Here is an 18,605-nt window from a genome sequence, read left to right as displayed (position 1 = left end):
TCTATATTACACACTAACATTTGTTATGATTTCATCTTTTCAAACTCTTTGATCACTTTCCTCAACTTTCCCTCTCTCTGTTCTTGTTTTTCCAGGAGACCAGAGGGAAATCCAATAGACCTCAATAACTTACCCGAAGATGGTATACAGGCCTCAGAGGACAGCTCCTCGTCTGCTGGTACATTACTTTGTCTTTAGTTTTTTTATTACATCTTCTTGAAGTTAAGCAAAAAGTAAAAGAAAAGGATGAAACCCTGCTGTCCAAGATTACAACTGATCAGTAATGAAATTTTCTGAAATTCTGTAATAATATATATATCATCTTCTTACCCTTCCCTTATGCCCTGGATTACGAAAAGGGAACAGTTTTCAGAATTTGATCCTTGTGTTTTTGTGCTTCTCAGAAACTTTTGATATCAATTTTTGTTTCTTCTGCGAAGATATTTTGCTTGTGCAATAAAACTGATAACTCTCTTGCTCAAATCTTCAATTAATCAACAAATTCCCCCCAAAATCTTAATTCAGATTCTCTCTACCTTTCTTGAAAAAAGTTTCGGATCAAAGTTGATTTAATTGGCATATTTGCAGGAGGCTACAGGAAAAAGAAAAGCGGCGCTAAGGAGGGAAAATATGAGGCCGGGAAGGTCTACGAGTGCAGGTTTTGTTCCCTCAAGTTCTGCAAGTCTCAAGCCCTTGGGGGACACATGAACCGCCACCGTCAAGGCAACCTCTTTTCATTGCCCTAATTTCAATGTTCTACGTTTTTCTTCACATTATAAAATCAAGACAATTTCCATCACTGCATCTTTCTTGTTAACCCTCAAATAAATAAAAGTAGAGTTGTAAAAGTACATGAATTTTAGCAAAGTTGGTTATATCTGCTATAAAATACTCCCCTTCGGTTTTTCGCCAATGAGTTTTCCTTGTACAGTGGAGCACTGTCTTGTCAATCCCTGTTCTCATTCATGTAAGGAAAATGTTTCTGGGCTACTGTATTTTCTTTTTTTTTTTCCTTTGGATTCTTGCTGAAATTTTTTATTTCTTCATTATATTTTCTCAGAGAGGGAGACAGAAACCTTGAACAAGGCTCGTCAAAACTGGTCTTCACTAACGATTTGGCTCCTGCTCACCTAGGTTATGTTTCAAGGTATATGCATGAACTCACCCCATCCCTTTTCTTCCTTTTCTTAATTCATTTTTATATTTTAGATGTTCAAACTTTGAGATACTAAGAAAACAAAGAAAAGGGCTCCAGGTTCTATATATGTTCTATTACTGATCGATATTCCTTCTACAAATTTTCATGCGTCTTCTTTGTCTTTTTAATTTTTTTGTTGTTTCTTTTCCCCATTTGGCTGTAATGATTTGAAGTGCTGAGACTATTTTTCATGGGCTGAAAGGATTTTGAGAAAATGATGATTTTTGCAGCAGCTGTAAGTTTTTTCGCGAAAATTTCTGTTGACGTATGTTTTGACATGAGGATATCTCGTGTTTCCCTTGTTTACACTGTATATCTCCACTCTTTAAATACGAAATGATAATTTTATTTGTTAAAAGTAAACATTTCAGATTTATGCATGTATTGAAATTTTAAGAATCTTCACTATATTTAACACAAGAATGTTGTGAGATGTTTTTTGATTTTATTCTTCTATCCTCTTGCTTAGCCATATGCTTATCTATGTCTTGGTTTATTCGTAGTTCTGCCTTATTAGCATGTTTATTGTTAGCAATTATTTTATTGAATAGAGATGTCATATTATTTATTAGCAATTATTGTATTTGCAAGCTTATTGTTAGCAATATTGTCATTGTCTATGTCTTGCTAGTGCCATTAAAATTGTGAATTGTCTAGCATGTTTCAAGTCCCAAAGAGCATCATATAGATATGACTAGTCATCATTAGAAAATTCCAAAAGTACGTATTCTGCAATTAAAAATGGTGGCCTAACACATGTAGCATGCATATATTTGATTCTACAAGTGAAGCATATTAATAGTATTATAGGTTATGTGTACTCGTTTATTAAAGGTTGAAGGGTTTGGATTTGGTTTTGCAAATTCTGTGTTACCGAAAAACTTTGTCTTGCTAAAAATTGTGTGGGAATCAAAAGGGTTGAGTAGGATTTGAACACTCAATTGGGACACATTTTGGCCGCTAAAAGTATGCTTTTTGATGATATTTTAGAACCTAATGTTAACTTGTGTATCTTCATATTCCTCTCGTCAAATTTCTAACCGAAAAGAAACCAATGTCCTTATTAGTTCTTCTTTGCCGACTTTTCTCCCATATTTTGAAATCAAGGAGGCTGAAACCATTAAATTTATACTTTGTAAACTTCAAATCCAAATTTTGTGTGTTGATTTCTTTGAAAGACTCACGTGACCATCATTTTGACTCGGAAAGAATAGGATTGGGAATGTTTGAGGCTGTTGAAATGTGAATGGTGCAAGTATAGAGTTGAGACCTAAATTGGAGAACGAATCTCCCCTTTTTTTGTAAATTTATTCCTAATTAATTCGTCGTGTTGGGTTTTCTTCATGAGCTTGTTTTGAAACTTTTTGTTGTTATACATTTAAAATTATTGTATGAATTTACAGAAATCATGTTGGTTCATGTTTAACATCTTATGTTTGCAGGTGTATCATAGAAAAATATCGAAAAATCTATATTATCCAACTATGACTTATTTTATTTTGTGGACTTTGGGAAATTAAATACTATGCTAAAGCGTAGAGCGGTTGTCTAGATGCCAATTAAAATTTTTTAAGAAGATTTTGTGAATTTTATAAATATACGTAATCTCAAACATTTGATAAATATTTTTTAATTAACAAATTAATACTAGATATGGAAATTTTTTTAGTTTTATTGAGTAATCAACCATAGTATATTTCTAAAAAAATTGTTTTCTTTTTTATTCTTTTACTAAGATTTGGTTTCTCTTGTAAAGTGCTTTGTGTTATCAACTCATGTTTTCAAAATCAGTGTCAAAATGCACTAATTTCTTTATATAAATTGACAAAGTTTGAATATTTTGTGCAATTTTAATAAGTATATAGATGTATTTCATTTACTTGTTTGTGGATAAGTGCCTAAAAAAGTCAAATGTTTTTATTTTCAAAGAAATCATTTATTGATTTTTATTGTCATTTAAAGCAATTTTTGTATTCTTGGGAACACTTTGAAGTTTGAAGTGCATTCGATTTATTACTTTTGAACAAATGAAAGTTTTTTCTTTAGAATTCAAAAAAAGTGTATAATTAACTTTGTTGTTGTGATAATTAATTGTATTGATAATACTTAAAGAAATACATGCATTACCTATATTGCTACTAGCCAAGATGTGGTAACAAATCTTTTAAGATGATAGGTGTACAAGTAATATAAAAATAAACAATGAGATTGGCATCTAGACAACCGCTTTACCGTGTAGTGTATGATATTTTATTTCTGAAGTTCAAAAATAAACTAATTTGTGGTTGCATAGTAGTGATTTTCAATAAATTTTACTATGATACACCTGCAAAGTTTGGATGTCGACATGGACAAATATGGTGTTTCTGTACAATTTGTACAAAACTTTTAAATGTATGACAATCAAAAGGTTTTGAAAAAGCAAATTGGATAAAACCTAACACAATGAATAATTTGGGAATAAATTAACAAAAACAGTGGAGGATTATCTCCCCTTTAGGCGTCAACTCCGAATTACCTTGCATTCTTCACATTTAAACTGACCTCAAAGTTCATAATCCCATTACTTCCAAGTTAGAATGTTGAGAATGTGAAGGTTTCATAGAAATCACGTGCATTTTTGGATTTGAAGCATACAAAGAAAAAATGCAATGGTTTCACCCTTTCTTGAATTTTAAAATATGGAAAAAAAATCGGTGGAGGATAACTAGATAGGGACAAAGGTTGCGTCTTTGGTTAGAAAAATGGTAGAGAGGAAGAGATAGATACATTAGGTTATCATGTGGTTCTAGATAGTGTCAAAAAGCACATTCTTTTTAGCGGTCAATGTGAAACAATTGAGTGTTTGAATCTCCTACTTCAATTCTTAAATTTCCCCGCACAGTTTTTAACGAGATGAAGTTATTTTGGCAAGCACATAATTGAAAAACCAAATACAAACTCTAGAGCCTTCAATCGTAATAGATGTGTACAGATAGATACATTATGCATTTTGCTCTTTACATATTTTAAATGATATTGATATTGTTGATTATGTGCAGGGTAATGCTAGTGAAGATGATCCCGACAAGTGTTAGCCAAATGATACAGCCGTCAACTTGCTTCACAATAACACACTAGCTTTCATGAACAAATTTGACCTATTGTAAATAAAGGATACTTTGTTTGTAGTACTTTTGGTCTTCAGTGGAAAAAGCCTTTGTGATCAAGTTCCTCTTTTTATTTTATATTCCTTCAATTTTTAATGTGACGCAACACCACTTACAAAGTATTAGAGATATGTCTATATGACTTAAACAGGAGTAGTGGAAAGAGAGCATTATTTATCAAGCATATCAAATAACTTGTTGCGCTGGATCCAATAAAGTAGTAATTGCAAGAAACAAGTAAAACATAGTGTTGCACCATCAAAGTGTAGTTGATCTCGTTGTGGCTGAGTTCACCACATCAATGAGGGTTCATGTAATTATTATGGCATACCTCAACTTATTAAGCAAGTACGGAACCAAATAAAGCAATCCCTAGAATTCATAGTTGAATAGAGAAATTTTAGATAATTTGTAGTTCAAAGCAATTAATTTAAGCATTTCATTTACATGCATAAGCACGGAAAACAACTAATAATAACCTTGAATACACTTAAAACTAGGATCTTCCCATTGGATCTCTCATTCACCAGCTTCTGTCCTGTCTTTTTATGATCTCTGCAATAATTTATTTAACCCAATCATGTCCATATTTATGGGTTGCAGTCAAAAGAATATACTACAAGAAAAGCATTTGCTCTCCAGACCCTTGAATGTAAGAAGTTTCTAATGTGTATCCCATCACCACATATGAGGAAGAGGTTGGTAGAACCTGTTGAATTCAGCTCAAGCTCCATCTCCTTCACAGACTGTAACATCTTCTTCTCCTAACTCTGGTTCTGCAGTGAAGAAGTCGTGTTTTTCCTTGGTTACATTTTTATTAGTTGTGCTTTACACTTTCATTAGTTGGCATTGGTGGCTTAGGTGGCAACTGATTTGGAATCTGAGTTGTTATTTCTGTTTTAGTTAGTTACACAATTTCTTCTTCATTGCCTTTGTATCTGTATTTAAATTGAAGTTGTACCAGTTCTCGTTGAATGAATGAAAACACAACTTCAGTCCTCTCCGTTTCTTGCTCTGTAACCTAGTGCCCATGGGGCTTATGCCTAATTTTATCATGGTATCAGAGCCATCACCTTGATGGTCTCTGCATACGAAGTACTTTGAACGATCAATTTCACTCATCTGAACCTTACATTTGATGAGAATGGCGAGCTCATCAACTGATACGCCTGCCTTTCCTTCCATAGCAAATGGAACTCGGAATCATCACATGGTAATGGTTTCTGCTCCATTCAATGGGATTAATTGGCTATCCTGGAGTAGGTCTATAAGGATAGCTTTAGAAAGCAAAGATAAGTTGGCATTTATCGACGGCATAGGACTACAGCCTACGACTGGGACTCCTCAGCACAGACAGTGGAGGATTACAGACTGTATGGTACGGACATGGATTTTGAACACCATCTCCAAGGACTTGGTAAACGCGTACCTGTATGCAAGTTCTTCTAGAAATATTTGGTTGGATCTTGAAGCTAGGTACGGTGAGTGTGATGGAACTCTGCTGTACAAGCTGCAACGCGAAATTAGTTCTATCTGCAAGGTAATATGAGCGTAACTAGTCACTACACAAAATTGAAACAACTCTGGGATGAATTATTATGCCTCATGCCACCAGCTATGTGTTCATGTGGCCTTTGCATTTGCGAATGCAACAAAAACCAAGGCGGAACAAAACGATGCGAACCAACTAATACAGTTTTTGATGGGTTTGAATGACTCCTATGATAACATTCGTAGTCAGACTTTGGTTCTAGAACCTCTTTCCCTCGTCAACAAAGCATATTACATGGTGCTACGGGTTGAGAGACAAAGGATGGTGAACTCAGAATACTCTGATATAGGGGAAGTATAAGCAAAGGTATTCTGCCTCTAATACAGGACCTCGACAATTCATGCTACACAAGGGACCTGTGGATAAACGTAGTCTCCTCTGTGAGCACTGCAATAAAATTTCTTGAATACAATGGTTTGTCATTTCTTGAATTTTAAATATGGGAAAAAATTGGTAGAGAGGGAATGGATAGGGACAAATGTTTCTTTTTCGTTAGAAAATGAAAATGAGGAAGAGACAGAGTGTAACTTTGGTTCTGGATGATGTCAAAATGCATTTTTTTAAGCAATCAATGTGAAAAAATTTTAGTTGAGTGTTTAAATTACTATTTCAATCTTTAGTTTCTCACATCGTCCTTAGTGGGACGATGTTATTTCGGTAAGCATAGAACCGAAAACCAAATAAACCCTAGGGCCTTGAGTCTTAATAAACGAGTATGGATAGATCATAGATTATTATAATTGTGGTGTACATTACTGTTAATGTCTCTCGTCTTTTGTTTTCTTCAGGCTGACATTAAATTGCCTTCGAAAGCATGGCTTAAGTTAATATCGATCATCGACTGATGTAATGGAAGTAGCAGATCATAAAACTCCAATGACGTTGATATCAAGAAAAGAGTTTTGCCTGACAAACCTGTCTTGAACATGCTTCATAAGGAAGAATTTGTCTCGGATTGTCTTCCGAGTATGAGCCTCATGGGTTTTCGAGGCTTTTCTTTATGTAAATTAGAAAGCTTTGTTTATAGAACTTCGGCATTCTCTGTACTATAAGAAAGATTGTACTTGTTTTTTTTTTTATCTAAGGCAATAAAGATTGTTATTTCTTTTTTCTAGCCCAAAGATTGTACTTCTTTTAGAAATATGAAATTTACATTAAATGGAAACAATAGAAAATTCAATAAAATTGAGAAATATTTTCATGAGGTAAGAGTATTAAAATAACAACAAAGAAAATACCTAAATTTTGAGGAATTGTATGCATATGTTTTTAATTGTAAGATTTATATATGCTTCACAATATTGGTTTATAAAATATACGAGCTCGTTAAGTTTATTTGTTTAGGGCATCAAGAAGTCCGAGACTTCAAAAATACCTCTTTAACGCTTTTTTACATAATAATCTTTATTAATTTTATCTAACATGAGTTAAAAGTAAAGAAATTTATAGTAAAATAATACGAGTTTTTTATTTATATATACATTTTTCGACACTACCAAGAACTAGGGCTGCAACCGAACCGACCTCAGTGAGCCAGAAAAAAATTGGCCGGAGCTCGAGCTCAATTCACACGTGCCGAGCTGGAGCTCGAGCTCGAGCCCAATTAATTTTTTTTATCAATATTTTAATTTAAAAAATATGAACTATTGTAGCATTTGAAATATTTTATTAAAAAATCTAAATAAGAACTAGGAAGAAAATTTTAACAAAAAGACCAAAAAGAAGCAGTACGATGAAAGAAAATTGGAAGCCATGAAAATTCATTTGGTATAATCATTTGATGAGAAGTAACCAAAGTTTCATACCACTACTTAGTTTTTGTCTAACATCAACACATTCATATAAATTATATTAAATATTTATTTACAAAAATATTAACAAAACGTATTAAATTTATGAGATATTGGCTAATAGTTCTAATATATTGTGAATAATTACATTTTGATGTAATAGATATTGAAATATTAACAATAAAATTCATATGCATTATATTAAATATTTATTTACTACAAAATTAGTAAAATATACTAAAATATTGATTAAACTTGTTCTTAGATAATATAAACCAAAATATCGAATTTTAAGATAATCTAAAACTAAAATATGATATATTAACTAATAACTCCAATATATGGTGAATTTAGAAATAAATGAATTTTGTTGTAGTAGATATTGAAATTATCATGATAAATTTTATATGCATAAAATTAAATACTTATTTACATCGATACTCACCTTTTCGGGAGCATATTTTGACAATCTCACAAATTGCAACTCATACTCAACAACCGATAAACCATTTTGCTTTAATTCAAGGAATTCAACTTTCTTACGGTTTTTGTAGACTGATGGAGTATATTTGTCAGTAAATTCTTTGAAAAAGTCATTCCACTTCAAAGTGACAGGTCGGTTCTTGCTCCTTGGAACTGTTTCCCATCAGTCTAAGGCGTCCTTCTCCAGTAAGGACATTATGTACCTCAACTTTTATCCAGAAGTACACTCAATTCTGTCCAACACCCTTTCCGTGTTTCTTAGCCATTCTTCTACTTCTGCAGGATCAGTTGTACCTGCAAATACCATCGCCCCTTGTCTCCTCACTATTTCATAATTTTTTTCAATAACTGCATCATGTGGTTGCGGTTGTGGCGGTGGAGCCATCCTCTGGATCATTTCTAGAAATTGTTGCATAAAGGGGTTCATTTCTGGTTGTGGGGCATTTCTATTTCGGAATTCTAACCCTCGATGTTCTGATGCAGAATCATGACCCTTCACAGACTCTAATGACTCAGTTGGGCCAACAGCGTTTTCCCTTAACGCTTCCATCGTATATGAAATACGCACATGTAAGTAGATTTCTAATATTTACCTCACGTATAATATCGCATTCATCTACTATCCCTAGAAAATCTAATCCTTGCTCTGATACCACCTAATGTAGCACCCCCTAACGCTACTAGGGCTACATCTTCCCTAAACGTAATACTTAATAGTAACCCCTGTATCCATATATATAAATATGCACATAATCATCTAATCAATAAGCATACGTAATCCCAACGTAATAACATGCATAACCAACCCACAACATCATATATAAATATCAAACACCTCTAGTAATCCCCACGGTTACGTTCTCTTTATACAAACAAAATAATTGAGAGTATCCACTTAAGCGCCACTTATCCGCAAATGTGGACAATCTGAATGAGTTTTATTATGCCAAATGAAATATAATATATTTTTTAGATAAAAATAAAAAAAGAACCATTAGATTTCATCCAAAAGAGATCTTAGCAATATTATCTAACAACTTTGTGGATAAAGAATTAAAAATATTGGAGTATATTATTTTTTTATCTTTTATTTTTTGAAGTATATTCAATATCTTTTTTGATAAATACTGAATAAAATAAAGAAAGAAATCTCTCAAATTTATTTTAGCGGAAAATCCTTCAATTATGAGACAAGAAAGACGGTCTCAAATTTATTTTCAATTTGAATTTCCAAGCAAATGTTACCGTTGGAGGCTAATTTTTATAAGCATTCTAAATTAACAAAAACAAAAAAAAAAAAAAAAAAGAAAGAAATGTTACCGTTGATTGGCCCACTCTATATTACACACTAACATTTGTTATGATTTCATCTTTTCAAACTCTTTGATCACTTTCCTCAACTTTCCCTCTCTCTGTTCTTGTTTTTCCAGGAGACCAGAGGGAAATCCAATAGACCTCAATAACTTACCCGAAGATGGTATACAGGCCTCAGAGGACAGCTCCTCGTCTGCTGGTACATTACTTTGTCTTTAGTTTTTTTATTACATCTTCTTGAAGTTAAGCAAAAAGTAAAAGAAAAGGATGAAACCCTGCTGTCCAAGATTACAACTGATCAGTAATGAAATTTTCTGAAATTCTGTAATAATATATATATCATCTTCTTACCCTTCCCTTATGCCCTGGATTACGAAAAGGGAACAGTTTTCAGAATTTGATCCTTGTGTTTTTGTGCTTCTCAGAAACTTTTGATATCAATTTTTGTTTCTTCTGCGAAGATATTTTGCTTGTGCAATAAAACTGATAACTCTCTTGCTCAAATCTTCAATTAATCAACAAATTCCCCCCAAAATCTTAATTCAGATTCTCTCTACCTTTCTTGAAAAAAGTTTCGGATCAAAGTTGATTTAATTGGCATATTTGCAGGAGGCTACAGGAAAAAGAAAAGCGGCGCTAAGGAGGGAAAATATGAGGCCGGGAAGGTCTACGAGTGCAGGTTTTGTTCCCTCAAGTTCTGCAAGTCTCAAGCCCTTGGGGGACACATGAACCGCCACCGTCAAGGCAACCTCTTTTCATTGCCCTAATTTCAATGTTCTACGTTTTTCTTCACATTATAAAATCAAGACAATTTCCATCACTGCATCTTTCTTGTTAACCCTCAAATAAATAAAAGTAGAGTTGTAAAAGTACATGAATTTTAGCAAAGTTGGTTATATCTGCTATAAAATACTCCCCTTCGGTTTTTCGCCAATGAGTTTTCCTTGTACAGTGGAGCACTGTCTTGTCAATCCCTGTTCTCATTCATGTAAGGAAAATGTTTCTGGGCTACTGTATTTTCTTTTTTTTTTTCCTTTGGATTCTTGCTGAAATTTTTTATTTCTTCATTATATTTTCTCAGAGAGGGAGACAGAAACCTTGAACAAGGCTCGTCAAAACTGGTCTTCACTAACGATTTGGCTCCTGCTCACCTAGGTTATGTTTCAAGGTATATGCATGAACTCACCCCATCCCTTTTCTTCCTTTTCTTAATTCATTTTTATATTTTAGATGTTCAAACTTTGAGATACTAAGAAAACAAAGAAAAGGGCTCCAGGTTCTATATATGTTCTATTACTGATCGATATTCCTTCTACAAATTTTCATGCGTCTTCTTTGTCTTTTTAATTTTTTTGTTGTTTCTTTTCCCCATTTGGCTGTAATGATTTGAAGTGCTGAGACTATTTTTCATGGGCTGAAAGGATTTTGAGAAAATGATGATTTTTGCAGCAGCTGTAAGTTTTTTCGCGAAAATTTCTGTTGACGTATGTTTTGACATGAGGATATCTCGTGTTTCCCTTGTTTACACTGTATATCTCCACTCTTTAAATACGAAATGATAATTTTATTTGTTAAAAGTAAACATTTCAGATTTATGCATGTATTGAAATTTTAAGAATCTTCACTATATTTAACACAAGAATGTTGTGAGATGTTTTTTGATTTTATTCTTCTATCCTCTTGCTTAGCCATATGCTTATCTATGTCTTGGTTTATTCGTAGTTCTGCCTTATTAGCATGTTTATTGTTAGCAATTATTTTATTGAATAGAGATGTCATATTATTTATTAGCAATTATTGTATTTGCAAGCTTATTGTTAGCAATATTGTCATTGTCTATGTCTTGCTAGTGCCATTAAAATTGTGAATTGTCTAGCATGTTTCAAGTCCCAAAGAGCATCATATAGATATGACTAGTCATCATTAGAAAATTCCAAAAGTACGTATTCTGCAATTAAAAATGGTGGCCTAACACATGTAGCATGCATATATTTGATTCTACAAGTGAAGCATATTAATAGTATTATAGGTTATGTGTACTCGTTTATTAAAGGTTGAAGGGTTTGGATTTGGTTTTGCAAATTCTGTGTTACCGAAAAACTTTGTCTTGCTAAAAATTGTGTGGGAATCAAAAGGGTTGAGTAGGATTTGAACACTCAATTGGGACACATTTTGGCCGCTAAAAGTATGCTTTTTGATGATATTTTAGAACCTAATGTTAACTTGTGTATCTTCATATTCCTCTCGTCAAATTTCTAACCGAAAAGAAACCAATGTCCTTATTAGTTCTTCTTTGCCGACTTTTCTCCCATATTTTGAAATCAAGGAGGCTGAAACCATTAAATTTATACTTTGTAAACTTCAAATCCAAATTTTGTGTGTTGATTTCTTTGAAAGACTCACGTGACCATCATTTTGACTCGGAAAGAATAGGATTGGGAATGTTTGAGGCTGTTGAAATGTGAATGGTGCAAGTATAGAGTTGAGACCTAAATTGGAGAACGAATCTCCCCTTTTTTTGTAAATTTATTCCTAATTAATTCGTCGTGTTGGGTTTTCTTCATGAGCTTGTTTTGAAACTTTTTGTTGTTATACATTTAAAATTATTGTATGAATTTACAGAAATCATGTTGGTTCATGTTTAACATCTTATGTTTGCAGGTGTATCATAGAAAAATATCGAAAAATCTATATTATCCAACTATGACTTATTTTATTTTGTGGACTTTGGGAAATTAAATACTATGCTAAAGCGTAGAGCGGTTGTCTAGATGCCAATTAAAATTTTTTAAGAAGATTTTGTGAATTTTATAAATATACGTAATCTCAAACATTTGATAAATATTTTTTAATTAACAAATTAATACTAGATATGGAAATTTTTTTAGTTTTATTGAGTAATCAACCATAGTATATTTCTAAAAAAATTGTTTTCTTTTTTATTCTTTTACTAAGATTTGGTTTCTCTTGTAAAGTGCTTTGTGTTATCAACTCATGTTTTCAAAATCAGTGTCAAAATGCACTAATTTCTTTATATAAATTGACAAAGTTTGAATATTTTGTGCAATTTTAATAAGTATATAGATGTATTTCATTTACTTGTTTGTGGATAAGTGCCTAAAAAAGTCAAATGTTTTTATTTTCAAAGAAATCATTTATTGATTTTTATTGTCATTTAAAGCAATTTTTGTATTCTTGGGAACACTTTGAAGTTTGAAGTGCATTCGATTTATTACTTTTGAACAAATGAAAGTTTTTTCTTTAGAATTCAAAAAAAGTGTATAATTAACTTTGTTGTTGTGATAATTAATTGTATTGATAATACTTAAAGAAATACATGCATTACCTATATTGCTACTAGCCAAGATGTGGTAACAAATCTTTTAAGATGATAGGTGTACAAGTAATATAAAAATAAACAATGAGATTGGCATCTAGACAACCGCTTTACCGTGTAGTGTATGATATTTTATTTCTGAAGTTCAAAAATAAACTAATTTGTGGTTGCATAGTAGTGATTTTCAATAAATTTTACTATGATACACCTGCAAAGTTTGGATGTCGACATGGACAAATATGGTGTTTCTGTACAATTTGTACAAAACTTTTAAATGTATGACAATCAAAAGGTTTTGAAAAAGCAAATTGGATAAAACCTAACACAATGAATAATTTGGGAATAAATTAACAAAAACAGTGGAGGATTATCTCCCCTTTAGGCGTCAACTCCGAATTACCTTGCATTCTTCACATTTAAACTGACCTCAAAGTTCATAATCCCATTACTTCCAAGTTAGAATGTTGAGAATGTGAAGGTTTCATAGAAATCACGTGCATTTTTGGATTTGAAGCATACAAAGAAAAAATGCAATGGTTTCACCCTTTCTTGAATTTTAAAATATGGAAAAAAAATCGGTGGAGGATAACTAGATAGGGACAAAGGTTGCGTCTTTGGTTAGAAAAATGGTAGAGAGGAAGAGATAGATACATTAGGTTATCATGTGGTTCTAGATAGTGTCAAAAAGCACATTCTTTTTAGCGGTCAATGTGAAACAATTGAGTGTTTGAATCTCCTACTTCAATTCTTAAATTTCCCCGCACAGTTTTTAACGAGATGAAGTTATTTTGGCAAGCACATAATTGAAAAACCAAATACAAACTCTAGAGCCTTCAATCGTAATAGATGTGTACAGATAGATACATTATGCATTTTGCTCTTTACATATTTTAAATGATATTGATATTGTTGATTATGTGCAGGGTAATGCTAGTGAAGATGATCCCGACAAGTGTTAGCCAAATGATACAGCCGTCAACTTGCTTCACAATAACACACTAGCTTTCATGAACAAATTTGACCTATTGTAAATAAAGGATACTTTGTTTGTAGTACTTTTGGTCTTCAGTGGAAAAAGCCTTTGTGATCAAGTTCCTCTTTTTATTTTATATTCCTTCAATTTTTAATGTGACGCAACACCACTTACAAAGTATTAGAGATATGTCTATATGACTTAAACAGGAGTAGTGGAAAGAGAGCATTATTTATCAAGCATATCAAATAACTTGTTGCGCTGGATCCAATAAAGTAGTAATTGCAAGAAACAAGTAAAACATAGTGTTGCACCATCAAAGTGTAGTTGATCTCGTTGTGGCTGAGTTCACCACATCAATGAGGGTTCATGTAATTATTATGGCATACCTCAACTTATTAAGCAAGTACGGAACCAAATAAAGCAATCCCTAGAATTCATAGTTGAATAGAGAAATTTTAGATAATTTGTAGTTCAAAGCAATTAATTTAAGCATTTCATTTACATGCATAAGCACGGAAAACAACTAATAATAACCTTGAATACACTTAAAACTAGGATCTTCCCATTGGATCTCTCATTCACCAGCTTCTGTCCTGTCTTTTTATGATCTCTGCAATAATTTATTTAACCCAATCATGTCCATATTTATGGGTTGCAGTCAAAAGAATATACTACAAGAAAAGCATTTGCTCTCCAGACCCTTGAATGTAAGAAGTTTCTAATGTGTATCCCATCACCACATATGAGGAAGAGGTTGGTAGAACCTGTTGAATTCAGCTCAAGCTCCATCTCCTTCACAGACTGTAACATCTTCTTCTCCTAACTCTGGTTCTGCAGTGAAGAAGTCGTGTTTTTCCTTGGTTACATTTTTATTAGTTGTGCTTTACACTTTCATTAGTTGGCATTGGTGGCTTAGGTGGCAACTGATTTGGAATCTGAGTTGTTATTTCTGTTTTAGTTAGTTACACAATTTCTTCTTCATTGCCTTTGTATCTGTATTTAAATTGAAGTTGTACCAGTTCTCGTTGAATGAATGAAAACACAACTTCAGTCCTCTCCGTTTCTTGCTCTGTAACCTAGTGCCCATGGGGCTTATGCCTAATTTTATCATGGTATCAGAGCCATCACCTTGATGGTCTCTGCATACGAAGTACTTTGAACGATCAATTTCACTCATCTGAACCTTACATTTGATGAGAATGGCGAGCTCATCAACTGATACGCCTGCCTTTCCTTCCATAGCAAATGGAACTCGGAATCATCACATGGTAATGGTTTCTGCTCCATTCAATGGGATTAATTGGCTATCCTGGAGTAGGTCTATAAGGATAGCTTTAGAAAGCAAAGATAAGTTGGCATTTATCGACGGCATAGGACTACAGCCTACGACTGGGACTCCTCAGCACAGACAGTGGAGGATTACAGACTGTATGGTACGGACATGGATTTTGAACACCATCTCCAAGGACTTGGTAAACGCGTACCTGTATGCAAGTTCTTCTAGAAATATTTGGTTGGATCTTGAAGCTAGGTACGGTGAGTGTGATGGAACTCTGCTGTACAAGCTGCAACGCGAAATTAGTTCTATCTGCAAGGTAATATGAGCGTAACTAGTCACTACACAAAATTGAAACAACTCTGGGATGAATTATTATGCCTCATGCCACCAGCTATGTGTTCATGTGGCCTTTGCATTTGCGAATGCAACAAAAACCAAGGCGGAACAAAACGATGCGAACCAACTAATACAGTTTTTGATGGGTTTGAATGACTCCTATGATAACATTCGTAGTCAGACTTTGGTTCTAGAACCTCTTTCCCTCGTCAACAAAGCATATTACATGGTGCTACGGGTTGAGAGACAAAGGATGGTGAACTCAGAATACTCTGATATAGGGGAAGTATAAGCAAAGGTATTCTGCCTCTAATACAGGACCTCGACAATTCATGCTACACAAGGGACCTGTGGATAAACGTAGTCTCCTCTGTGAGCACTGCAATAAAATTTCTTGAATACAATGGTTTGTCATTTCTTGAATTTTAAATATGGGAAAAAATTGGTAGAGAGGGAATGGATAGGGACAAATGTTTCTTTTTCGTTAGAAAATGAAAATGAGGAAGAGACAGAGTGTAACTTTGGTTCTGGATGATGTCAAAATGCATTTTTTTAAGCAATCAATGTGAAAAAATTTTAGTTGAGTGTTTAAATTACTATTTCAATCTTTAGTTTCTCACATCGTCCTTAGTGGGACGATGTTATTTCGGTAAGCATAGAACCGAAAACCAAATAAACCCTAGGGCCTTGAGTCTTAATAAACGAGTATGGATAGATCATAGATTATTATAATTGTGGTGTACATTACTGTTAATGTCTCTCGTCTTTTGTTTTCTTCAGGCTGACATTAAATTGCCTTCGAAAGCATGGCTTAAGTTAATATCGATCATCGACTGATGTAATGGAAGTAGCAGATCATAAAACTCCAATGACGTTGATATCAAGAAAAGAGTTTTGCCTGACAAACCTGTCTTGAACATGCTTCATAAGGAAGAATTTGTCTCGGATTGTCTTCCGAGTATGAGCCTCATGGGTTTTCGAGGCTTTTCTTTATGTAAATTAGAAAGCTTTGTTTATAGAACTTCGGCATTCTCTGTACTATAAGAAAGATTGTACTTGTTTTTTTTTTTATCTAAGGCAATAAAGATTGTTATTTCTTTTTTCTAGCCCAAAGATTGTACTTCTTTTAGAAATATGAAATTTACATTAAATGGAAACAATAGAAAATTCAATAAAATTGAGAAATATTTTCATGAGGTAAGAGTATTAAAATAACAACAAAGAAAATACCTAAATTTTGAGGAATTGTATGCATATGTTTTTAATTGTAAGATTTATATATGCTTCACAATATTGGTTTATAAAATATACGAGCTCGTTAAGTTTATTTGTTTAGGGCATCAAGAAGTCCGAGACTTCAAAAATACCTCTTTAACGCTTTTTTACATAATAATCTTTATTAATTTTATCTAACATGAGTTAAAAGTAAAGAAATTTATAGTAAAATAATACGAGTTTTTTATTTATATATACATTTTTCGACACTACCAAGAACTAGGGCTGCAACCGAACCGACCTCAGTGAGCCAGAAAAAAATTGGCCGGAGCTCGAGCTCAATTCACACGTGCCGAGCTGGAGCTCGAGCTCGAGCCCAATTAATTTTTTTTATCAATATTTTAATTTAAAAAATATGAACTATTGTAGCATTTGAAATATTTTATTAAAAAATCTAAATAAGAACTAGGAAGAAAATTTTAACAAAAAGACCAAAAAGAAGCAGTACGATGAAAGAAAATTGGAAGCCATGAAAATTCATTTGGTATAATCATTTGATGAGAAGTAACCAAAGTTTCATACCACTACTTAGTTTTTGTCTAACATCAACACATTCATATAAATTATATTAAATATTTATTTACAAAAATATTAACAAAACGTATTAAATTTATGAGATATTGGCTAATAGTTCTAATATATTGTGAATAATTACATTTTGATGTAATAGATATTGAAATATTAACAATAAAATTCATATGCATTATATTAAATATTTATTTACTACAAAATTAGTAAAATATACTAAAATATTGATTAAACTTGTTCTTAGATAATATAAACCAAAATATCGAATTTTAAGATAATCTAAAACTAAAATATGATATATTAACTAATAACTCCAATATATGGTGAATTTAGAAATAAATGAATTTTGTTGTAGTAGATATTGAAATTATCATGATAAATTTTATATGCATAAAATTAAATACTTATTTACATCGATACTCACCTTTTCGGGAGCATATTTTGACAATCTCACAAATTGCAACTCATACTCAACAACCGATAAACCATTTTGCTTTAATTCAAGGAATTCAACTTTCTTACGGTTTTTGTAGACTGATGGAGTATATTTGTCAGTAAATTCTTTGAAAAAGTCATTCCACTTCAAAGTGACAGGTCGGTTCTTGCTCCTTGGAACTGTTTCCCATCAGTCTAAGGCGTCCTTCTCCAGTAAGGACATTATGTACCTCAACTTTTATCCAGAAGTACACTCAATTCTGTCCAACACCCTTTCCGTGTTTCTTAGCCATTCTTCTACTTCTGCAGGATCAGTTGTACCTGCAAATACCATCGCCCCTTGTCTCCTCACTATTTCATAATTTTTTTCAATAACTGCATCATGTGGTTGCGGTTGTGGCGGTGGAGCCATCCTCTGGATCATTTCTAGAAATTGTTGCATAAAGGGGTTCATTTCTGGTTGTGGGGCATTTCTATTTCGGAATTCTAACCCTCGATGTTCTGATGCAGAATCATGACCCTTCACAGACTCTAATGACTCAGTTGGGCCAACAGCGTTTTCCCTTAACGCTTCCATCGTATATGAAATACGCACATGTAAGTAGATTTCTAATATTTACCTCACGTATAATATCGCATTCATCTACTATCCCTAGAAAATCTAATCCTTGCTCTGATACCACCTAATGTAGCACCCCCTAACGCTACTAGGGCTACATCTTCCCTAAACGTAATACTTAATAGTAACCCCTGTATCCATATATATAAATATGCACATAATCATCTAATCAATAAGCATACGTAATCCCAACGTAATAACATGCATAACCAACCCACAACATCATATATAAATATCAAACACCTCTAGTAATCCCCACGGTTACGTTCTCTTTATACAAACAAAATAATTGAGAGTATCCACTTAAGCGCCACTTATCCGCAAATGTGGACAA

General features: G+C 32.9%; 2 protein-coding genes and 2 long non-coding RNA genes across 4 annotated transcripts; all 4 read left to right on the top strand.

The window, feature by feature from the left end:
* The first annotated feature begins 18 nt into the window (after positions 1-18).
* On the top strand, positions 19-4,407 carry LOC148784594 (uncharacterized). Its single transcript, XR_016063528.1, has 4 exons — positions 19-178; positions 589-723; positions 1,061-1,147; positions 4,240-4,407. It is a non-coding gene; the product is annotated as an uncharacterized LOC148784594 (long non-coding RNA).
* Positions 4,408-5,491: 1,084 nt separating this feature from the next.
* LOC148784593 (uncharacterized) lies at positions 5,492-6,199 on the top strand. Its single transcript, XM_088876903.1, has 2 exons — positions 5,492-5,887; positions 5,963-6,199. Exons 1-2 carry the CDS (start codon positions 5,492-5,494, stop codon positions 6,197-6,199), a joined length of 633 nt encoding a protein of 210 aa, XP_088733029.1.
* Positions 6,200-9,525: 3,326 nt separating this feature from the next.
* Positions 9,526-13,914, top strand: LOC148784592 (uncharacterized). Its single transcript, XR_016063529.1, has 4 exons — positions 9,526-9,685; positions 10,096-10,230; positions 10,568-10,654; positions 13,747-13,914. It is a non-coding gene; the product is annotated as an uncharacterized LOC148784592 (long non-coding RNA).
* Positions 13,915-14,998: 1,084 nt separating this feature from the next.
* On the top strand, positions 14,999-15,706 carry LOC148784591 (uncharacterized). Its single transcript, XM_088876902.1, has 2 exons — positions 14,999-15,394; positions 15,470-15,706. Exons 1-2 carry the CDS (start codon positions 14,999-15,001, stop codon positions 15,704-15,706), a joined length of 633 nt encoding a protein of 210 aa, XP_088733028.1.
* Positions 15,707-18,605: the final 2,899 nt, after the last annotated feature.

Source organism: Sesamum indicum, linkage group LG13 (assembly GCF_026168435.1).
Source record: "Sesamum indicum cultivar Baizhima isolate 11 linkage group LG13, ASM2616843v1, whole genome shotgun sequence".
Lineage (NCBI taxonomy): Eukaryota > Viridiplantae > Streptophyta > Magnoliopsida > Lamiales > Pedaliaceae > Sesamum > Sesamum indicum.
Note: the sequence above shows the minus strand (reverse complement) of the source record. Positions and strands in the feature narration are given on the sequence as shown.

Coding starts and splice junctions, on each gene's coding strand:
- LOC148784593 (XM_088876903.1), top strand. CDS start 5,492: ATGGCGAGCTCATCAACTGATACGCCTGCCTTTCCTTCCATAGCAAAT. Junction 5,888..5,962: donor AAATTAGTTCTATCTGCAAG/GTAATATGAGCG, acceptor TCATGCCACCAG/CTATGTGTTCATGTGGCCTT.
- LOC148784591 (XM_088876902.1), top strand. CDS start 14,999: ATGGCGAGCTCATCAACTGATACGCCTGCCTTTCCTTCCATAGCAAAT. Junction 15,395..15,469: donor AAATTAGTTCTATCTGCAAG/GTAATATGAGCG, acceptor TCATGCCACCAG/CTATGTGTTCATGTGGCCTT.